The 23,186-nt window shown below is 37.4% G+C and overlaps 1 protein-coding gene across 1 annotated transcript in view; it reads right to left on the bottom strand.

Annotated features, from left to right (window-relative positions):
• HYDIN (HYDIN axonemal central pair apparatus protein) overlaps window positions 1-23,186 on the bottom strand; it is a 375,746-nt gene that overhangs the window by 325,584 nt on the left and 26,976 nt on the right. The window contains exons 6-7 of the mRNA XM_015443164.3: window positions 13,439-13,563; window positions 1,487-1,688 (exon numbers count right to left, since the gene is read on the bottom strand). Of these exons, the coding sequence (XP_015298650.3) occupies window positions 1,487-1,688; window positions 13,439-13,563 (327 nt within the window). The remainder of the gene's footprint in view (window positions 1-1,486; window positions 1,689-13,438; window positions 13,564-23,186) is intronic.

Genomic DNA, 23,186 nt, shown 5'->3' with positions numbered 1-23,186 from the left:
TGAGCCAGGGAACCAGGTAGGACAAAGGAAGCAGTAGCAGATCCTTTTCCTTGTGCCTTTTAAAACCACAGATATTTCTATGCCATAAGGCCAGAGGAAGATTTTAGGCATAAGTGGTTTTTCTTTCCTCATTTTTTAAAAAATGGCACAGTAGTGATTCAGTGATTAAAGCTCATTGTCTGAATGACAAAGCTTCTCGGTCCACTGTGTCCTGTCATTGTCACGGCTTCTGATTCAATTAGGGACTGCACACTGGGGGGGTTCTTCCTGGTTTCCACGGACCTAAGACTTTTATTTTTATCACATATGAACTTGGTTTTAAACAAAGCTTTGAAGCTTCCCAGGGCTAATCTTTAATGAAAATGGAAAGGCAAATAAAAAAGGCTGAAATAAATTCCAATGAAAGCAGCAAAAGTGTTAATTCAGGGAGGCTGGAAGGAGATAAAAATGAAAATGGAGCTTAAAAGAGGCAAGCATGGATTCAGTAAAAAGAAATCTTCAAAATTTAACAGTGATGAGATTAGCTACAACAGTTTGGTTTTACATTTTATTAATTTTCTCCACTGCCTGAAGTGCCATTTTAAAAACCATAATAATATTAAAGATACCAATAAGAAATCATTATTAAATTATATAGTTTGCAGGGACTGAGCAATGCTACTAAAACCAAGAATATAAAAGTCATTATATCCAAGCCCTTCTTTTTCCTCAATCTTCATATTTTCTAGAAGTATCTTTTCACTGAAAAAAATTCCGCATTGATGCCAATCCAAAATAGATTATTTTTAGGAACTCTTTATGAAAGCTGATCAACCTGGCTGGGCGCGGTGGCTCACACTTGTAATCCCAACACTTTGGGAGACCAAGGCAGGCGATCATGAGGTCAAGGACCTTGAGACCAGCCTGGCCAACATATTGAAACCCCATGTCCCTACTAAAAATACAAAAAATTAGCCGGGCCTGGTGGTGGGAGCCTGTAATCCTAGCTACTCAGGAGGCTAAGGCAGGAGAATTGCTTGAACCTAGGAGGCGGAGGTTGTAGTGAGCTAAGATCGCACTACTGCACGCCAGCCTGGGCGACAGTGCGAGACTCTGTCTCAAAAAAAAAAAAAAAAAGAAAAAGAAAAAGCTGATCAACTTGGTTAGGGTTATGAAAAGTATTTAATAGAGACAGGGAGACTTGTTTTGAAAGAATAGTGAAGAATGATAGGTTTGGTCTTCAAAATCTAGGCATTCCATTACTTCTAAACTATAACCAGGTTACATTAACTCAGGATGGACATTCTGTTCCACATAGCTCAGCTCAGGTTGTTCAGATGAGCAGCTTCAAAAGAGGATCTTACACCAGAACCAAGTTAGAAAAATGTGACATTGGTTGAGTTGGCTAAAAATTAGCACAAAATTCACTGATTTTTCATAATAACTTAGTTTTACATTCGCCCCCCCCCCTTCAAATTACTGCATATAGGTGATTTTTGTTACAGACCTATACTTTTCTCTGTCCTCTTCTTGCTGGGTAGCAAATACCTTCCACAGGAAATGGGCAATGATATTACTGCGGTTGTGAATGGTTACAGTTCGCTGATTGGCCAGAGATATGTAGGTTTTCTCGATGGTCAAGGAATTCTTATCCAGCCTTATATTCATGTCTATGGCACCTCCATAGAGAGATACAAACACTTTTTCACCTAGGAATTAACAAAGTACAAACACACTTCAAGATTTATTCTAAAATGACACGCCTAGGCTATCTTTTTTTCAAGATGAAGTTAGGCAAAATAGTATAAGCATCAAGATTTCATTCTTTCCACTGTACCCCCATCAGTCCAGAGATGAGATACAATCAGAAAACAAATACTATGCTTGGTGCAGTTAGAGAAAAATCAAGCTATCTTGCCTGGTCATTGCAATAAATATATAAAATATGCATTGTTGTTGTGGGCACTCCAAAACTTTTTCTTCTTTGTAAATAGCTTTCAATCCTACAGCCTGACCAGGAGGACAATCGAGTTATAGAATTTTACTCTATGCCTCATCTTTAGCTCATGCATGAGATTGATTTGTCATTCTTAAAATGCTTGTACCAAGTATACTTAAGAAGAGCTGCTCAACATGAGAGAATTTAAGTCCATTTGAGAACACAGATCAGAAGGGAAAATTCAGTAACTTCAAAAATAGAAAATTGACTATTTAAAAGAAACCACATCCCTAAACAGCAATTAAAACAAAACAAAAGACACACACACACACACACACACACACACACACACACACACACCCCTGACATGTCTGGATAGTGGCTACATAAAAAGAAAACAAAAATAGACAAAAATTGTATTTAAAATTAAATATTTTTAAATATTAGGAATATCTTTATTCAGTATAGCAATTTAAGCCCCTGACTTTATTCAGGATGCACCAATTACCTTGATTCTAAGTACATAAGTGAGCTTTCGAGAAGACACAAACCTACAAACTATATTTGATTTGATCTCTGCAATGTCACAGCAGGTACATTACTCTGACATCATATAGAAAAAATAAATATTGTAATACCATGAATGTTTTGTTGACTTATGTTGCTAAAGTTTTAAAGCATCATTATTTGCATCTTATTTTTTAGCAAACATTTCTGCTGCATTCACTATTGTATGAACCAGTCATTCAGGAAATCAACAACTCTTTATACATTTTAAATGTTCTTTAGGCTCAATAAATTTGGATGCAGAAAAAACTTTCCCCAAAGAAAGAAGAAGTAAGCATCTAGGCATTTGACTTTAAAATTTTTATTTAAAAAACATATAGAGAGTTGAAATTTCAAGTACTATAAAAGCAAATACAACAAAACTAAAAAATATATTTCTCGCCTTCACCTAACTCCAGGTCTGATTTTTAGAGGTAAGAACTGTCAATATTTTTGTGTACATCCTTCCAAAAAAAGGTATGCACTCTTGTCAACTTTTAAACTTTCTTTGAGTGAAATGTAACAATCTGATAAGTGAAAACTCATTGTTACTTTAATTGGAATATTCTTAATTATGGATGTTTTATGATATCCTTTTAGCAATATATTGACAAGAATGTGGAAAAAGAATTTTTGTATACTTCTGATGAAAGTATAAATTGCCACAACAACTTGACAAGCCAATCTAGTATCCCGTAAAGCTCGGGATAACTTTGCCCTATACCCCAGCAATTGCACTTGTAGGTATTTATCCTAAAGGAAAATCTCACACAGCTGCCCAAGAAGACACTATACAAAGCTGCTCAATGCAGCACTGTTTGTAATAGCAAAGAAGTTACATCTTCAATTTTCACATACTGGAATGTGGCACATTCATTGAAATGAATCAGAGCAATGTGTATCTACTTGTTTAAATATTTAAAACAACATTGAATGAAAAAAGCAAGTTGGAGAATTGTATGTACAGTATGATACCATTTATGTGAACTTTAAAACTGCTCAAGACAATACTATATATTGTTTATGGATAAGTAAATATGTAGCAATAGCATTAAAATGCACCCAGTAAAGCTCCTCTGAGGAGCAAGATAGGGGAATTAGATCAGAAAAGGGTAACAAAGTGGCTTCAGGTCTGTAATCAGTTTGGTTATCCAAAAATAAATAAATAAATAAATAAAACCTCTGGAAAGAAATGTGTATGGCAAAAGGTTGAGATGTGTTAAATATAACAGGTGTTGATTATATTATTCTCTGTGCTTTTGTGTGTATCTGAAATATGTAATTGTTTAAAAAATTAATCAAAGGGAATAAAAGATCCAAGGGCTTATTTCACGCAACCTAGGGGTCAGAGAGACTGATGTCATTAATTTGAGCTGCTCACTGCAAAAGTCTTCCTTCCTAGAAATATAGCAAAAGTTATTATTTTTTTCAAGAACCATCTAATATTGATTTTTTTCACCACTATCTTCCAAAACTCATCAGCTCCACAAAGTGAAGGAAGCAATAACTCTTCTCTTATCTCCAAAGCTGTTGAAGTACTTGGTTTTTATAATACTTACTTTTATAGAGACAATCTTAAAAAGGCTCCCCAACCCTTAGCTACTTTGAAGATTGACAGGATGGAAGTGGTGTCATGTCTCCAGGAATGGATGGGGAAGCTGTTCCTCAACATTAGCATTTTTTGTGTCCTTGGAGGACCTGTTCCCGCACTGGTACCTTTTTGGTTTCTGGAGTTGCATGCTGCAGTCATCATAGATGGGTTTAGGAACAACCTTTTATTACATCCCAGTACAGATATATTTGTGGAAAGTCTCATTTATCTCTTGCCAATTTTGCTACCATCAATCATGTAAAAACAAATATGAACAAAACTAATTTTACAAAAATGAATGTGAAGCTAACTATATACACACATACTTCATACTGTGTATATAGTTATATACACATATACTTCATACTGTGGTTTCAATACTCTCAGACAACCGAGGACACAAAATTAAATATATGAGTGGAACCACAGATTTTCCAGGGAACTAACAAGTTGATGGAAAGTTTTTCATCACTTGGTCACAACAGGGTCAAATTCACTATGGTAGGGCATTGCTGAACCAAACTATTTGGAAGTGCTCTTTGTTCGGGAAACTTAAGCAACACTTATGTAACAATAAATGGTATCATACTGTACATACAATTCTCCAACTTGCTTTTTTCATTCAGTGTTGTTTTAAAGATTTAAACATGTAGATACACATTGCTGATTGTCGGTGGTAATGCCAAAACCGGTATTCTCAATCTGCATAGAAGGCAGTGTGAGATGCAGAAAGTGTACTGGTCTCAGGGGGTCCCGAAGACCTGGGTTCAAATTCCAGCTTTAGTGAGCTGTAAAGTCATTTAACGTCTCTGGGCTTCAGTTTACTTATCACTAAAATGAAGGGAGTTAAAGAAATGTCCCTTTAAATACTAACACCTGGTAATTTGCAAATCTTCACTTGCTATGAACTTATGGAAACCTTATCTCACTTCCCTAAACATTTAAATCCCTGACAATCTGAGTGCCTTAACTTCTGCTACTCCCTATCCTAAGCTATGGAATAAGAAACAAAGAAAACAAGGTCAAGTAATGTTTCCATTGCTTCTAAAGCCATGTTAAAACATTTGCTTCTTTTACATTACCTATGTTTGGCTAGATTTTCTAGTTATAACAGCACACATTTATAATTAACAATAATCCCACCATTGAAACAAAGTTGATGTGGGTAAGTTTGCACAGATATTAATAGATTCAGATAGACATTATTTAGCAGTTTTAACTGCAAAGTAGCAACATCACACTCAATTACTGACTATATTATATTTTGGTATGCCTCTACTGGCTTTTATGAGGAAAAAAAGAAAAATTCTTTATAGTTTTAGAAAGTTTACTAGAGTAAAATATGTAAATTACTATAAAGCTGCCGTGTGAAGCACTAATATTATGACTGTGTGTATATTTAATAATAACACATCATCACACCTTTGGGGAAAAAGGTTACTTGCCAACTTCTGACTCCTAAAGTATCTCCTCTTTAGTAAGAGACATAACACTTTTAAAAATGCTGAATATATGCATCATCTCTATTTCCTGAGTATGCCAATGGTTAATGTCACTTCTAAGGTGAGAAGAGCAACCTCACCAGGCATTGAAGAAGAAACTCCCTACACTACTATTTCTGGTACTCATTCTAGTAACCAAAGTTTCCATAAAAATGTCTTTTTTCTTTTTCTTTTTTTAAATTTTGTTCAAATGTCTTTTTTGAACTGCTGTTCTGAATAGCAGTATCTCCTTGAACCCTGTGATTATATTTAGTTTCTCAAGACTAGTTGAAAAGTGCAAAACTTAAACAATTAACCATTTGTTTGTCTCTTCAGAGTCAAATGATACTTCCACTTATTTGTTCGGTTTTGGATTTGGTTTTGGCTTGGTTTTGTTATCAATGTAACCTTGTGTAATTGTATTTTTAATCTCTTCTGGAGGGATGAGTTTATAAAAGGTATCACCTTACATCAGTTCTTTCTCAATTCTATAATAAAAAAGATAACTAAATCATTTCTCAGGTAAAATCAGCTGCTTAAACAAACTTGATTTTACTATACGCAGGCACACACAGGGAGAAAGAGGAAAAGAGAAAGGAGGGGAGAATTCTGGTTCAGGAAAACATTAATGGGTAAAATATTAGATACTGCTAAAACTTTATACTCAACCTCCTTAATTGCTCGAGCACTGGTTCAAACTCTGGTTGTCAGAAAAAGCAAAGAAATCTCCTAGCTTCATTTAATCAAGAATATATCCAGTGGAGGGCCAGAAATGGAAGGAACAAATGCCACTGTTAGGAACATGATTGAGTACTTCCTGCTGAGGAGTGTCAATGCTGCTTCTTCTGGAACGTTGTTTTAGGAATTACAAGGAAAAGACTCATCAAGAGCCCATGTTAAATTTCCTTCCCCAAATAAATTCATATTTCAAACAGCTGCAGAAAGTTCAATCAGATGCTTATTTGATGAAATGAAAAGCCAATGATCGTGGCTGCTTGGAAAAGCTTCATGATTAATTGTGCTTAGGCAGTTATTAGCATTTTTCACTAATGGAAGGTTATAGATTCTGGTCATTAATAACCCACAATAAAGATTGAAAGCATATTCTTAGCAGCAGTCCATTTCATGTAAGGAAAAATTCTGTAAGACAGTTTACCTCTGCAATCTTCAGAGTATGACTTTATTCATTCACCAAAGGTGACATCAGAACCTCAGGGGGTAGAAACCAACTATTCTATGAATGGTTAATTTTTTTTTTTTTTTTTGAGACGGAGTCTAGCTCTGTCACCAGGCTGGAGTGTAGTGGCACGATCTTGCCTCACTGCAACCTCCAACTCCCTGGTTCAAGCTATTCTCCTGCCTCAGCCTCCCAAGTAGCTGGGATTACAGGCACATGCCATCACACCCAGCTAATTTTTGTATTTTTAGTACAGACTAAAAATACAAGGGTTTCACCATGTTGGCCAAGATGATCTTAATCTTCTGACCTTGTGATCCGCCTGCCTCGGCCTCCCGATTACAGGCATGAGCCACCACGCCCAGCTGAATGATTAAATTTTAATACACAAATATTTATTGTGGTTCATCCTATCTTTCCTTTAGCACAGCAGTACATATGTAAGCATAGGTATCATTCCAAATACTTATATAAAAGTAAAATTGAGATCCAGGGAGGCTGGGAAAATGCAGCTGCATTTCAAAGGCAGCAGACCAAGAGAGCAAAAATGCACATATAGTCATATGGAAGAAAGAACACTGCCCAGGAGTTAAGAGCTGAGTGCCGCTTCTAACTGGGCTTCTATTTGGCCTTCTGATTAGTTCTGTGACCTTGGGTGAGCCACTTAATTTCTTAGGGCTTCAGTTTATCTGTAAAATCTAAGGGTTGGATGAGGTTATCACTGAAGTCGTCACTCAAGTTTTGATTCTATTGATCTATAAGCACTGATTCTATTGATCTATAAGCACTCTAAATCAGCTGAACTCAAAACCCAACCAAATAGCATTTTTTGAAATTACATCCCAACATATGTAGAGTTGTTTATTTATAAATTATACCCATATGCTAGATTGCTCATGTGTCAAATGTATTTAAAATACCCCCAAATGTTTGAAAGAATGAGATAAAGATGAAATAAACAATCATTTTAAAGATAATATATTAACCATGTTTACCAACAATTAATTATTTTAATAAGAGTAAAAGGGTTGACTATGCTTCATTCTTTTCCAAACTCCTGATTTAAAATCTTGTGATACAGTGACCCAAATGTAATTCTAAGGCCACATTTATTCTGATACTTAGTTTCAGCAACTAACATAAGCAAAATCAACAAGGATATAAGATATAAGATGTACGCAAAATCAACAAAGATATGGAGATCCAGACAGAAAAAAAAATGTATCACTGACCATATTTATTAGCAGGCATAAGTTTATTCAGTTTCATCCACTATCAGTACCAATAACACAATGGTTTTGGCTGAAATTCAGCTAATAATTTTACCATAATGGGAATAATTACTTAATAGTCAAACAGAAGGTTCAAATATATCTGTAATTGCATTTAACATAAAATGACTGAATAGTGCAATTAAAAGACAAATATTTTCAGACCGGATTTAATAATCAGCCTCATTGGTGATGCTTTCAAATGTCATACTTTAAACGTGAGGAAAGTTGAAAGTGAAAGGATGAACAGATTGTGCTATGTCCACACTAATCAAAAAAAACTTCTATGTTGTATAAATATCAGATCAAGTAGACTTTAGTGTTATAAATCTTACTAAAGATTGAGACATTTTACAATGACAAAATGGTTAATTCAACAGGAAGTTATAATAATCCTACATCAAGTATCATGACCTCAAAATATATAAAATGAAAATTGTTAGCACCAAAAAACAGGAACACCTAAATTGTAGTTGTGGATTTTAATGACATCTTCCAATAACTGATAAAACAAGGAGACAAATTATTAGTAAAGATATAGACTGAACGGCATCATTATTAACAAATTTGACAGAATTGACATTTATGGAAGGTGAACCCTCTTCAAGTGTACAGGGAATATTTACCAATATGGAACATATTTTGGGTCGTAATGTAAGTCTCAACTAATTTCAAGGCCTGAAATCGTATAGAACTTGCTTTTTGTCACTAGTAGAATTAAACAAGAAATCAACAACAAAAAGAGACCTAGAAAATTCCCTAATGTTTGAATATCAATCAACGCATTGCTAAATAGCCCATGGATCAAAAAAGAAATAAAAATGTAAATTCTAAAATATTTTCAATCAAGTGTTAAAAACAAAATATGTAAAAACATATGGGCTGAAGATTGAGTCAATTTTAGAGGAAAATGTATTGTCTTAAATGCATGTATTATAAAAGAAGAAAGGTTGAATATCAATACTCTGAGCATCCCTGTTAAGATCTAGAAAAATCATAACAAATCAAACCTAAAGAAAGTAGAAGGACTGAAAAAATGAAGAGGAGAAATCAATGAAATTGAGAAGTGAACAATAAAGAGTTGGTTCTTTGAATAAACTAAAAAAACTGATAAAGCCCTAACAATATAGATTAAGAAAAAAAAAGAGGAGGATACAAATTACCAATAAGAAAAGAGGAGATATCACCAAGGATCCTATAGCAAACAATGATTAGGAAGGGTTCTGAACAACTTTATGCCAAAATTTTAAGATTTTAGATCAAATGGAAAAGTTTATTGAAAAAGTTTAACAGAACCAATCATTAAAGAGCTGCCCCCATTTTAAAAAGTGAGGTTAAACAAATGGCTTGAAGAATAAAATTTTCAATTATTTAAGGAAGAAACAACATGAATCTTTAAAACAATTTCTCTAAAGAATCAAAAAGAGAGAACAATTCCCAACTTGTTTTATGAGACCAATTTGTTTTGTTCTGACAATGGCATTACACGAACAGAAAATAATAGGCCAATCTTTCTCATGAATTTGGATACCAAATTCTTGAACAAAATATTAGCAAATATAATCCAATGATTTATTAAAATGACAATATACAAAACTTGAGTTTATCCCAGAACACAGCAGGAATTTAGCATTTCAAAATCAATCATCGCATTAGAAGGATAAAGGTGAAATAATGTACAATCTTGTCAACAAATGCAGAGTATTTGATAAAATTAAACATCCATTCAAGATTAAAAGTCTTACAAACCTAGAGATAGAAGGAAATTTTTTTAACCTGATAGAGTACCCACTAAAAACCTATAGCAAACATCATACTAAATGATGAAATACCAAGCACTTCTCTTCTGAGACTGAGAACAAGAGAAAGATATTTGCTATCATTACTTCCAATGCACAGCATACTAAATGTCTAGCCTGTGGAAGAAAGAATAAGAAATGAAGAGCATAAGGATTGAACAAAATAAAAACTGTTATCATTTGCAGATGACCTGCTTGTGTATATACAAAACCCAAAATCATCTACAGACAAGTCAGAAGTACATTTAGCAAAGTCTGCAGATAAAAGCTCAATATACAAAACTCAACTGTAGTTCAATAAAGCCACATAAATTTAGAAAATAAAATTAGAAAAAAATAACACACTAGCTAAAAAAATGGATAAACCGTACTTCATCAAAATTAAATTGTTCTGCTAATAAAAAGACATTAAGAAAATTAATTTCTCACTGTGAGAAAACATTCACAATAATTATTTCTGAAAGACTTAAAGAATATATATATATTTCTTTTTTTTTTTTTTTGAGATGGAGTCTCACTCTGTCACCCAGGCTGGAGTGCAATAGCTTGGTCTCGGCTCACTGCAACCTCTGCCTCCCTGGTTCAAGCGATTCTCCCACCTCAGCTTCCCAAGTAGCTGGGACTACAGGTATGCACCACCACACCCAGATAATTTTTGTTTATTTTTGTAAAGACAAAGTCTGGCTGTGTTGCCCAGGCTGGTCTCAAACTCCTGGGCTCAAGCAATCCTTCTGCTGTAGCCTCTTAAAATGTTGGAATTACAGGTGTGAGCCACCGCAGCCGGCTGAGAAAGTATGTTTACAACTACTTTTAAATTGATCACTAACCTCGTAGGACAATAAGGACATCAATGTGAAGACAAGCATACCAAGAAATAGTCTAGTGCCAAGGCTGGCCTTTGCCCTAATGGCTTTGGTGAACCTTTGGACTTCTGCTTTAAAGACTGCATTATGTGCTGAGCATAGCAGATAAAGTCCAGGGCCTGCCCAGAGTTGGAAAAAAATTATAAAACACAAAAAGACATAAGACACTCTGGCTGAAAACCAGCAGAAAAAATAAACAGCAAACTAAATAAGTAGACTTAATTTCTTTGAATTATCAGATACAGAATATAAATAACCACATTTAATATATTTAAGAAATCAAAGGGAAACTTGAAAAATAAAAGAGAGGAGAGCAGTCAGATTTGATAAGAACCAAATAAAACTTCCAGAAATAAAAACAATAATAATAATTAAAAAGTTAAAACTCAGCAGGTGAGAGACTTCACTGAAGAGGGGATTATTGAATGGAATAATGATTAAGAAGAAAGTATCCAGATCAGTCTACAGAGGAAAAGAAATGGAAAATATAGAGGTAAAAATGAATGAATAACAGTGCAATAATAGATTAAGTAATGGAATAACAGAGTACTCCGTGTTCCAGAACAAGATGGAAGATAGCAAAGAATGCATATGGGGAAACAACGACACACAGCCTCTACATCACACATACACAAAAATTAAATAAAAGATAAGGCATTAACCTAAACACAGAAGCTAAAACTATAACCCTTCCAGAAGTAAACATGGGAGAATATATTCATGATTTATTTTAAGGCAAAGATTTCCTAGCATGGAGGCAAAAAGTGTTAATCTTAAAAGAAAAGAAAATTGATAACATGGATTTCATCAAAATTCAAAATTGCTGCTTATTAAGAAATATTATCAAGGAAATGAAAAGGCAAGCTACAGACCTGGAGAAAATATTAATAATACATATATCTGACAAAGGACTAGTATTTTGAATACTGAGTAATAAAAGGTACTTACAAATTAATAACAAAAGAATAAACAAAGAAAGGTCTTGAACAGACACTTAAAAAGATACATGAATGACCGGTAAGCACCTGAGAAGGCACTCACCATCATTAATCATTAGGGACATGAAAATTAAAACCATGGATAGACATCACTTTATCCCACTAGAATGTCTGAAATTGACAAAACAGCACTACATGTTGGTGAGGACGTGAAGCAACTAGAACTCTCACGCCTTGCCGGTGGGAATATAAAATGATGCAACTATCTTGGAAAACTGATGCCCCAATATGTTATGAGCTATGCTTTTAGCCTTCTACCCCTTGGTTACATGGGTCAAACGTTCCCCCTTTTGCTTAAGCTAGTTTCTCTTGCTAGCAGCCAGTGAGTGTGGCTAAAACTAATAGATAAAACAGATAGACCACACCACTGGCTAGTCTGTGGCATTGTTCTGCTGGGCAATGTGGAGCTAGTGCCACTTAACCATGGGTCCTAAGGCAAGGGCTTGAGTTGTCCTGCTCAGATACGGGTCCACAAAGCCAGCAATTCTGACCTGTACCCTAGATGCCTTGTGCTGCTCCTTCTCTAGGTGTACCTTCAAGTTTCTATCTACACACCGATCACCCCAATCTACCAGTGTGACTTCTGGGGATGGGTTGTTTCCTGAGCCCTGCATTCCTCAAGCTTTCAAACATTAGGGACACAAGTTAGGTGGGATTTCTATCTGACTCGACATGATTTCTGTGGGTTCTTTATCTTGTGGATCTTAGCTTACTTTTTCCCTGGCTGTGTACTTCTGTTTTCTCCCTACAATGCCCTTCTGCAGATAATCTGGGTCCATCAACATGAGTGGGTAAAACAGAAGTGAGAAGGAAATGAGAAAAAGCATAAAATAATAAACGGCAATGTAAAATATTAATTTGGAAGTCAACTTTGGAGACTGCATAATGTATATGCCATCTACATGACTGTAAATTAAAAATTTGCAACAATGTGTAATTTTCGTGATTATGGAGGGTGTGACCTTCAAGAAAATGCTAGTGGCAACAGACACAGTCCTATATTCCTGTAAGATGTTACGTAAGATATTTGCACGTTCTAAGGATGAAAGTAACAGATCTTACATAGACTAGTGGGCACATTCAAGAACATTCTGAATTGGGGTTTACATTTTTAAAATGTTAAGACAAATATCACAATAAATCAAATGGAAAACCCATGGGGCATTAAATTACCTGCAAATTTTAATATACGGACAAACTTAATCCACCAGTGTGGCTTCTGGGGATGGGGATGGAGGGCTCCTTCCTGTGTCCTGTATTCCTCAGGCTTTCAAGCACTGGGGACACCTGTTAGGGGATTTCTATCTGACTCCACATCATTTCTACTGGAGGCATTCACTGTTTTTGTTTTTTGTTGTTTGTTTTTTTTTTTTTTTTTGTCTTGTGGATCTTAGCTTACTCAAATGCAGCCAAAATAACCATTTCCTATTCAGCTTTATCATATTTCCCATGTGACCTTTCTTTTTTTAATTTTTAAAAATTGATTTTATTATTATTTATTTATAATTTCAATGTTTTTTGGGGGGAATAGGTGGTGCTTGGTTACATGAATAAGTTCGTTAGTGGTGATTTCTGAGATTTTTGGTGCACCCATCTCCTGAGCAGTGTACACAGTACCCAGTGTGTAGTCTTTAATCCCTCACCCTCCTCCCGCCCTCTCCCCCAAGTCCGCAAAATCCATTGTATCATTCTTAAGACTTTGCATCCTCGTAGCTTGGCTCCCACTTATGAGTGAGAACATGCCCATCTGATGTTTCTTAACATGTAGAACTTTTAACGAAGAATACTGCATACCTGTGTCATAACACACAATAAGTCTTCCACTGTGATCGCCCACACTCTGTGGCTCAAACTCCACTTCCAGTTGCATGGACTCTCCCACATTAAGAGTTCCAACAGCTGGTTCTACAGAGAAAGGCCTGCAACACACAGAGAGGCACATCATCAGAGCACATTTCTGACTAATGTGAGAGGGGGAGGAGAGGAGATGGGAGTTCTAGTTCTGCAGACAGCTCAGACCCAGCACTGCAATTTCATGATCCGGAAGTAAAGTAGACTTTTGCTACCTAATGTGAAAGAACTTTAGTCTTAATGTTAAAATGATAGTATTAGATTAGCAAGTGTAAGGGCAACTTAAATGATGCAACAGTATTCTTGTTTGTGTCCTTGCCATTTAGCCCTGCTTTTAACATTCATTGAGTATCCCTGCTGGGGTCAGGCACTCGAGTTAGGGTGACTGCAAATGAATCAAATCCAGCCTTTGTCCTCAAACACTGAGATTGCTGTAAGGAACAGACTTAAAATATGTATGCAAATATTGTCATTTTCAAAAGAACAGTGCCTTCAAAGGGATAAAAATCGAGTTTTGTGAGAGTTCACAGGAGAGAGGGCATCAGAGTGGAAAAACACATCAGAGCCCCAAAAGGAAAGGGACGGCACCCTCACTCGCCTTAGGATAATTAAGGACAGACGAACAGAGGGTCTATTTTAAAAGGGTGGGAGGGGTGTAGAGGAACTACAGGAGATGATGCAATAGCTCAGGTGGTAAACAACAGTAGTGCTGCCACCAAAGAGCCATGGAGAAGGCATGGTTTTGAAATCCACAAGGAGAGGCCTAAGAGAAGGTTGTCTTATGGGGAGCAAGGAGATGGAGCCAAGGGAGACTGCAGCCCAGGTGGTCTCCCAGGGAAGACAATGAGGAAAAAATATCCTGACCTCACATCCCCTCCCATCCCATTGTCTACCAGACCCTCATTGGGTGAACACAACCAGAGCCAGAAATGGGAGTCGAGGGCTGTTGACCCAGGCTGTAGAAGCCAGCCACCGGGGCTAGAGCCAACTGAAGAAGGGTGGAGAGTGCATTTGAAAAGGCAAACTGAGGACAAATTCTGTGTCTTGAAAATATAATTTGGGATGCAGACATTGTGGGGAGTGAGGGTTGATTTGGAAACAGGAAATAGTTTAATTGTTTTGGAAGGGAATAGTTAAGAGAGAAGCTGGATCTGATGGTGAAATACCTTAAATAACTTAGAGAGTTCTTCCTAAATAGGAAACCTAGCCCATTTAATTATTTTCATGGTCCATTTCACTTCTTTAAATTGCTAGTTTTTCAAAGTAATGTGTTGTGTAATGCATCTGGCAGACTGAGCTGTTTCTGATTATTTACTTCGATCACAACAGTTCTTAGAGTTGTCATTCCTTAAATCTTACCTTAGATGATGAACTCAATTTCAGAAAATCTAAGCTTTCTGCTATAAGGACACAGAGTTTATGTCAAGGGTAGCACTGGGTGGCATCTGAGAGTATTACCACAGGACCTCAGGTGCTCCCTACTATGAGCAATTGGTTATTTTCTCTGGTGCTTTCTACTTGATCTCCTCTCCTCTCTTTTCTTTCTTTTAAATTTTAAAAAAATTTTAGTTTTTTGTGGGTACATAGTAGGTACATATATTTATGGGGTACATGAGATGTTTTGATGCAGGCGTGCATTGTGAAATAATCCCATCATGGAGAATGGGGTATCCACCCCCTCAAGCATTTATCCTTTGTGTTACAAACAATCCAATTACACTCTTTTAGTTATTTTAAAATGTACAATTAAGTTATTGACTACAGTCACCTTATTGTGCTATCAAATAGTAGGTCTCACTCATTTTTTCTAACTACTTTTTTAATACCCATTAACCTTCCCCAACTCTCCCGCTCCCAACTCCCACTACCCTTCCCAGGCTCCAGTAACCATTCTTCTACTCTCTATGTCCATGAGTTCAATTGTTTTGATTTTTAGATCCCACAAATAAGTGGATCTCCCCTCCTTTCACTTCTCGATTTTCCTGCTTCCTTTCCTTTGCCCTGTCCCCATGCCTGTGGCACCGATCCACCAGTGAACCCCAGGCATTGCTGCAGAGGCATTCTGGGGCAGTGGTTACTAGCCTGACCTCTGGAGCCAAGCGAACAAGTTCAAAACCCAGCTCTGCCACAACCTTGGGCAAGTCACTTAACCTTCAGTTTCCTTATCTCTAAAAGGAGGGTAATGATAGCACCTACTTCATATGGTTATAGTGAGGACTAAAGGGGTTGATATAGGTCAAGTGCTTAGAATAATGCCTGGCACAGAGGAAATACTATACAAGTGTTTATTATTCTTTTTGTTATGGCTATTTTTATCTCCCTCACTGGCAGCCTCTAGATGCTGCGTGATGAATCTGTGGATGTGTTTGGGTGTTTCGATGAGTTCAAGTTTTCATCATTCTCTCCTCACTCCTTCACACTGCTCTAGAAAGAGTGTAAAAAACACACACAGGTCATAACACATCAATCTCCTGTTCAAACACCTTCAGTGGTCCTCACCATCTGTGCAATCAAGTTCAAACCCCTAGGCATTTCAGGTCCCACACAATCTGTTCCCAACAGGTTTTTGCATTTTCATTACACACATACATCTGTTCAAATATCCTATACACCTGTCATGTTCCAAGTCAGCGCTGGGGTGGGATGGGAGGCAGGCTTTAGTCTCTTCACCCACAACCTCCCCCAGCACTGCACCTGCTCTCTCTTCCCACCAGATTGTGGCCCCCACGTAGACAATCGGAACTGCTAGGATCACATCAGGTGATGTGCCATTTCCCACATGCCATACTCCTTCTGAAGCCACCTCTCACGGCCCAGACTCAAAGTCACTTCTTAAATAGAATCTTTCCTGATTCTCCCTTTTGTAAATAGCATCTCCTTCCTCTCAGAGACTATAACTTCCCTTTTAGTTTTTACAGTGGTTTACTTTGTACTTGAGTTGGTTTTCATGCCTACCTCTCCCAATAGCTAGAAACCCTTGAGAAGAGGGGGAAGGGAAAACACAATCACGAGCACATATTCTATGCTGGGTCCTACGCTGGGTGCTTTACATATAGCAATTCTCCTAATCCTCAAACAAACCCCGAGAAAGTCCATATTGTTATTTGCATTTCAGACATGGGAAAACAGATGCTCACAAGGGCAGCAACTTGCCCAAAGTTGCCCAACTCAGTGGTGGTGCCAGGAGGGAAGTCCCTGTTCTTTCTGCCCACCCCAAACCACCCTGAACATGGAAGCCATGTGGTTAAATTTATTTTTGTGTCACTCATCACCCCATACATGGTGCTTTACTCAGGAGCCTCTCAGAAGAGGTTGCTTAATTGAATTACAAAAAACTCTTAAAGGTAAAACAAAAATATTTGTAATGAACCATCAGTGTCTATGACATCGTGGTGGAACAAAAAGGAGCAAACCTTCAGTAGAAACCGTGCCTTGTGGGAAGTGACGGTGAGTCTCCCAGTCTCAAAGTTCTTTCCTTCCTTACGGCCTCAGGAATAATCAGAAGAAGTGAGAACTGGGCCCAGTTTCCTGGCTTTGGGAACACCACCACAATAGTTAGTTCTATCCTTTGCCTCCCTACTTCCTAATATTTTCCTTCATTTTATTTTCAAATATTTATTGGTAGCAAAAGAATAGCTTTAAAATGAATTGGGTATTATTATATTGCAGTACCTAAACTATTAATAATTTTTACAGAGAAAATGGCACTAGTATCCCATCCGTACGACCTCCAGGAATCCAAGTTCCATGGAGTGGTAACGGTTACTTTGCCTTTGTGCTAATCGTTGGGTTTAGGTTACACAAACTTCTTCAGTAGTTGTAATCACCTGGGATTGCCATTGTTACTTACAGCTGCCTAACAGATGTTAATTGGGTAGAGTGTGTTAAGTTCTGGTAGTTATACATTGTCTATAATTTGATTTTGTATTTCATTTTACTAAAATGCAGACAGGCTGAACGGGCTAGAAAATACCAAGTATCAGAAAATGCTCTTACAAAGAAGTAGAAAGTGTTGTTCTTCAAGGGTATAAGGATGGTTCAGTCTATCAAAATATTTGGTTTTGATATCATATCTTGATTAATACCAAATAATTATGAAGGGAGTTTGGTTTTGTGAAAAATCATGAGCCATGAGAAAGATTTGAGTTTTTGTTCAATCAATTATGAGCTCTTCTCAAGAACTAAAACTATCCAAATGATTCAATACTTTAGCAGAAGACTAAATATTGATCCTACAATATTAAATATTGAATATAACATTAGTGTTTATTCTTCAGATGATCTTTCTTGTTTAATTCCTTGAGATTTTAGATTCTGAAATTGCTTCTTAATCCTATTTCACCTTCCAATGTTAATCCTACTTTAATCATCAAGGTTATTCTGATACCTATTAGAGTTTTAGATCAGATTTAACAATAATTGCTTATGTTCTTTGTACATTTTATAGCGCATTGCAGCCTCTTTTATTAGTGTAAAACATTATGCTTATTTTATAGTACTTGGAGAACATGTTTTATTTTATTGTAGAGGTTTATAGTTGTAGTTTTGCCTTTGTGATTTATCGTTGGTTAGGCATCTTATAAACATTTATTGGGTGCTTATTTATCCTAGACAGATGCTGGGGACGTACAAATGAAAAGAGTTAGATACAATCCTTCCATTTGAGAAGCTCACATTCGAATAAGGATAACAGACATGCAAAGAAAGTTCTAGTTTTTGTGATTTATAAGAACCTAAGCATTTTATAAACTTAACCACTAATAAAATCATTATTTCAATGAGAAAAGGATGATTTGTTTTTCTAAACAATTTCCTGTGGGACATTATTTCTAGCTGTATATTGACACTAAAAGTGGCAGGATCATGGGCTTTTGACTCTAAATTCTCAGACTATATCCACTGCTCTGCCACGTCTATTCACAACCACATTAACTGAAGAACACTGTCTAGGAACAGAATCATCTGTGTGGTTTTTAGTATGGATCCTTGTCAGGGGATCTCCCTAGAGATTCTAATTCAATAGGATGTGACCACAAATTTAACCACATTCTTTCTCATTGAAGCCATCAGTGCTCTCGGTTGCAAACAACAGAAGCCAGCTGTGGTTAATTTAAACAGAAAAGGGACTGACTGGAAGGACTTGAGGCAACTCACAGAAGCAGTGATGGTTGAAAAACATGCATTTTGTGGAGAAAACATAAAGCTATTATTTCATGAAGAGTCTAAACAGGAAAACAAAAATACTTGCAAACAGGGAATTTGAGAGACTTGGTTACACAGAAGATGGGAGAGGCGAGAAACCCAACTGAAGAAGGTGAGACAGCTCTGAGATTCCTAATGGTGGTAAGCTTTTTCCACCCCTGGACTGGAAGCAAAAGGAGAGGAGGAAGTGTTATCAGATCCTGGGGACCAGGGTCACCTGGCAGAAGTTAGAACCATGGCAGGCCAGCCTGACAGTGGCTAGAACCATGGAGGAGATGCAGTCGAGGCTGGGGACTCTGCTGAAGACAAAGAGGGAGGAGGCTTCTTCGTTCTTCCTACTCTCCAGTCTCTTGCTAGTGTCCCTGACTGGTCAAACCTAGCTGGAATCCAGCTGAGCCAGGAGGCTAGGAAGACTCACAAAGCCCCACAGTGACACTGAGCAGCGCAGGGGAATGGTGAGACATGGACCTGAGGGCAAACAAGCCCAGAGCTGGCTCATGTTTGCATGAATCCAGGTTTTAATGTTAACTTACTGGGGGAGTTTGGGTACGTAATTTCACTCCTCGGGCTTTACTCCCTTCACAGTAAAATGGGAATGTTGGGCCAGCATGTCTACTGTTGACGATTCTTGGCCAGTCCCTGAGTTGCCTCCCATTTTACCTTAGAATTGTTTCTATGTTAGGAAAACATGATAATTCATATTCAAAGGTAGATGGATAGAAAGGTTTTAGATTTTTTTTGCAACTTCACACTATTAAATCTGTGAAGTGATTTTTGCTTCACATTTACATGAATCTAAAATATACAAAATTGCCATTTTGGGGTGGTTTTTTCAGATTCAGCCAAACAGCCCAGGAAGATATGTTCCTGCACTTGCATCTCCACCTTAGGTAGATTCTTTCTTCTCATAGAAAAAAATACCAATGTAACAGTTTTTCATGGGTATTGTGAATGGTGGTTGTGGGAGACCATTTTTCAATGGAAAAAGATGTTTTGTTTGTTTTTTTTTTCTCTTTTTTGAGACAGGGTCTCTCTCTGTCACCCAAGCTGCAGTGCAGTGGCATGATCATGGCTCACTGCAACCTCGACCTCCTGAGCTCAACCTTGGCCTCCCAAGTAGCTGGAACTGCAGGTATGGACCATTACACCCAGCATATTTTTTTGCTTTTTGTATTTTTTGTAAAGACGGGGTTTTACCATGTTGTCCAAGCTGATCTCAAACTCCTGGACTCAAGTGCTCCACTCACCTTGGCCTCCCAAAATGCTGAAATTACAGGCATAAGCCACCATGCCAGGCCAAAATGGGTTATTTCTAATTCATGGGAAGCCAGTTGAACAACTTGCTTCCTTCTCCCTCTATCAAAATATGTGAAGCTTGCCATGAGATGACAAACAAGGCCTGCAGAGCATTTATGAATAATGTCAGGAGACACTGGTTTCCAAAAGAACTTTTCCTTTGCCTCTAGTGGTTGATTTATTTAAAGTGGTTCAGAATCTTGCTCCTACCTAGGATGCAGAAAGCTGGAAAGAATGTTTCTTTTACCCTAACCATGAGAGAAAGTGAGATAATAACAAAATCGCAATTTTTCTTGTGCCTGTCTGAGAGCTGAGGTAGCACATCAAATAGCCTGAAATCTAAAGACAGATAACCCGTTTCCCCCAAGGGAGATGGGACATGTACATACAATTTAGACTGTGGCTTTTACCTGCGGCAGGCAGAACTTTCCTGCAAGCAGAAGAAAAAGTGAAAGGGATGGAACAAAAAAAAAATATTTGGAGAGATAATGGCTGAGATTTTCCAAAAACAATGAAAGATTCAGGAAGCTCAGAGAACCTCAAGCAAAATTAAAACCCAAACCAGGCAAAAGCAAAACAAAATCCTTAAAACAAAAAACAAAACATAAACAAACTTACACCTAGACATATCATTTCCAAACTGCAAAAACAAAATAAATCATGCAAGTAGCCCAAGAAAAAGAGATAATTACATAGAGAGGAACAAAAATAAGAATCACAGCAGACTTCTCATTAGAAAAATGTAAGTCGAAGAACAATGGAGAGACATATTTAAAGTACTAGGGAAAAAACCTATATATGATTGTTGGCCCAGAATTCTATATGGTGAAAAACATATCTTCCAAAAATGATGGAAAAATAAAGACTTTTTTTTTCCAGATAAACAAAAACAGAGAATTTACAGTAGACTTGTGCTACAAGAAATATTAAAGGTAGTTTTAGGCCAGGAAAAATAGGATATCAGACAGAAACGTGGATCTACATGAAATAGTTCAGAGAGAGTGATTCACCTAGAATACTTGGAGAAATAAACACAAATTCCCTCCCAAAGGATGTGCCCTCAACTGGCAATATAGCAGTGCTGCTCCCTACAGTATGGCAAACTGGGTCACTTGAAAACTCTCCCACCAGAAAATACCTAGAAAGACTGGATAAAAGATAATGTAAATAAATGCATAACTGAGCATGCACAAAAATAAGAAAAACTCATATCATTCCAAAACAAAGAGGAACCTAAGAACCATACCAGTAAGTCACTGAGCTAATGATAGGTCTGCCCTGAGTTCCCAGTAGTCCAGAAGCCTGGGTTTTTAATAGCCCCGCTGGAGCAGGAGACAAGGCCTCACAACGGTCAAGTTAGGCGACTGGGACCAGATCCCTGTATAAACCTGAGAAATATGAAGAACTCCCCCAACACACTCCCATCAGCAAAAGAAAAAGTGTCTGAGTTTTTAATTGAAGGAACAATGTTTCTCTAGGACATTCATAACTTGAACTTGTATCTTATGAAGGTGTGGGATTTGCATATGAGCTATCAGTCCAGGAACTCCTAAGGCAGGAAATTACCAAAAGAGTACTCCATGGTAGCCTAACTTTTGGGAACCAGGTAGAAGCAAATTCTAATCCCTTTTGGACAAATGAGTCATTAAGTCAGCAAAGGATGCCATAGATAAGGCCCTTCTGAAACAGAACTTAAATCCAGTATATACACACTACTTTTTAAAAAGAGAACTTAAATCCAGTATATACATACTATTTTTTATGGAAAAGAACTTGAACCCCTGCTTCCTTTTCCCAAGATGGTTGTTCTTTTTAAGACCCCACTGGTCAGTCACTTGCTCTCATGCCCCAGAACAAATCCTTCTTTTCCATCTGATAAGAGAGGTCCTTGAGAGATGGGATTGTCTCATCATTCTTATACCAGCAGTCCCCAGCCTTTTTGGCACCCAGGACTAGTTTCATGGAAGGCAGTTTTTCCACAGATTTGGGGTGGGGTGGATGTTTTCAGGATGATTCAAGCACATTACATTTATTGCACACATTATTTCTATCTTATTACATTGTAATATATAGTGAAATAATTATACAACTCACCATAATGTACATCAGTGGGAGCTCTGAGCTTGTTTTCCTGCAGCTAGACAGTCCCATCTGGGGATGATGGGAGACAGTGACAGATCACTGGGCATTAGGAGCATGCAACCTAGATCTCTTACATGCACAGTTCACAATAGGGTGTGTGCTCCTATTGTGGAGCACTGGACCGGTACCAGTCCATGGCCCGGAGGTTGGGGACCCCTGCTTTATACTGTCCCATGGTGTCTACACTGTGGTTAGTCCACAAATATTCAGATTAAAATCCACCTCTATCACTTACTAGCTCTGTGCTCTTAAGGAAATGATGTTACCTCTCTATCCCTCAGTTTTCTCATCTTCCAAAGCCAGCAACAGCACACTGAGTCCCTCTCACAGCTCATCACTCTGAACTCTTCTGCTTCCCTCTTCTATTTTTAAAAGTCCTTGTTGGTTACATTGGGCTCATCCAGTGAATCCAGGATTATCTCCCGATTTTAACATTAGCTGATCAGCAACTTTAATTATATCTGCAATATTAATTCCCCTTTGCCATACAACATGATACAGTCACAGGTTCTGGGGATTAGGATATGGACATATCTGGAGAGTCATCATTCTGTCTACCACACTGGCCATAGCTCATTTGAAGGAAAAAGAAAAGAGCAAACACCGATTATACAGCACTTGATATATACCAGCAGTTTCTGTTGATTATCCCAACAACCTTATGAATTGGCTGGTGTACTTTTCCCCATTTTTCAGAGGAGAAACCTGAAGGCCATGAGTCAAGGAATGTGGATGGTCCCCAGAAACTGGAAAAGGCAAAGAAATGTATTCTCCCCTGAAGCCTCCAGAAAGGAATGCAGCCCTGCTTTCACTTTGATTTTAGCACAGTGCAACTTCTGACCCATTGAAATGTAAGATAATAAATTTGTGTCGTTTTACGCTACTGAGTTTGTGACAATTTGTTACAATGGCAACAGAAAACTAACCAAGCCAGTTATAAAAATTCTCAGTCAAGACCAATTTATTTCTATATTCTCATGGGCCATTCTCTATACTAAAAGAAGCACTTTTATCCAGCATTTTGAAAAACCAAACAGGTAAGAGGATTTAG

This window comes from Macaca fascicularis, chromosome 20, assembly GCF_037993035.2.
Source record: "Macaca fascicularis isolate 582-1 chromosome 20, T2T-MFA8v1.1".
In the NCBI taxonomy this organism is placed as follows: Eukaryota; Metazoa; Chordata; class Mammalia; order Primates; family Cercopithecidae; genus Macaca; species Macaca fascicularis.
This window is presented reverse-complemented; position numbering and strand designations above follow the sequence as displayed.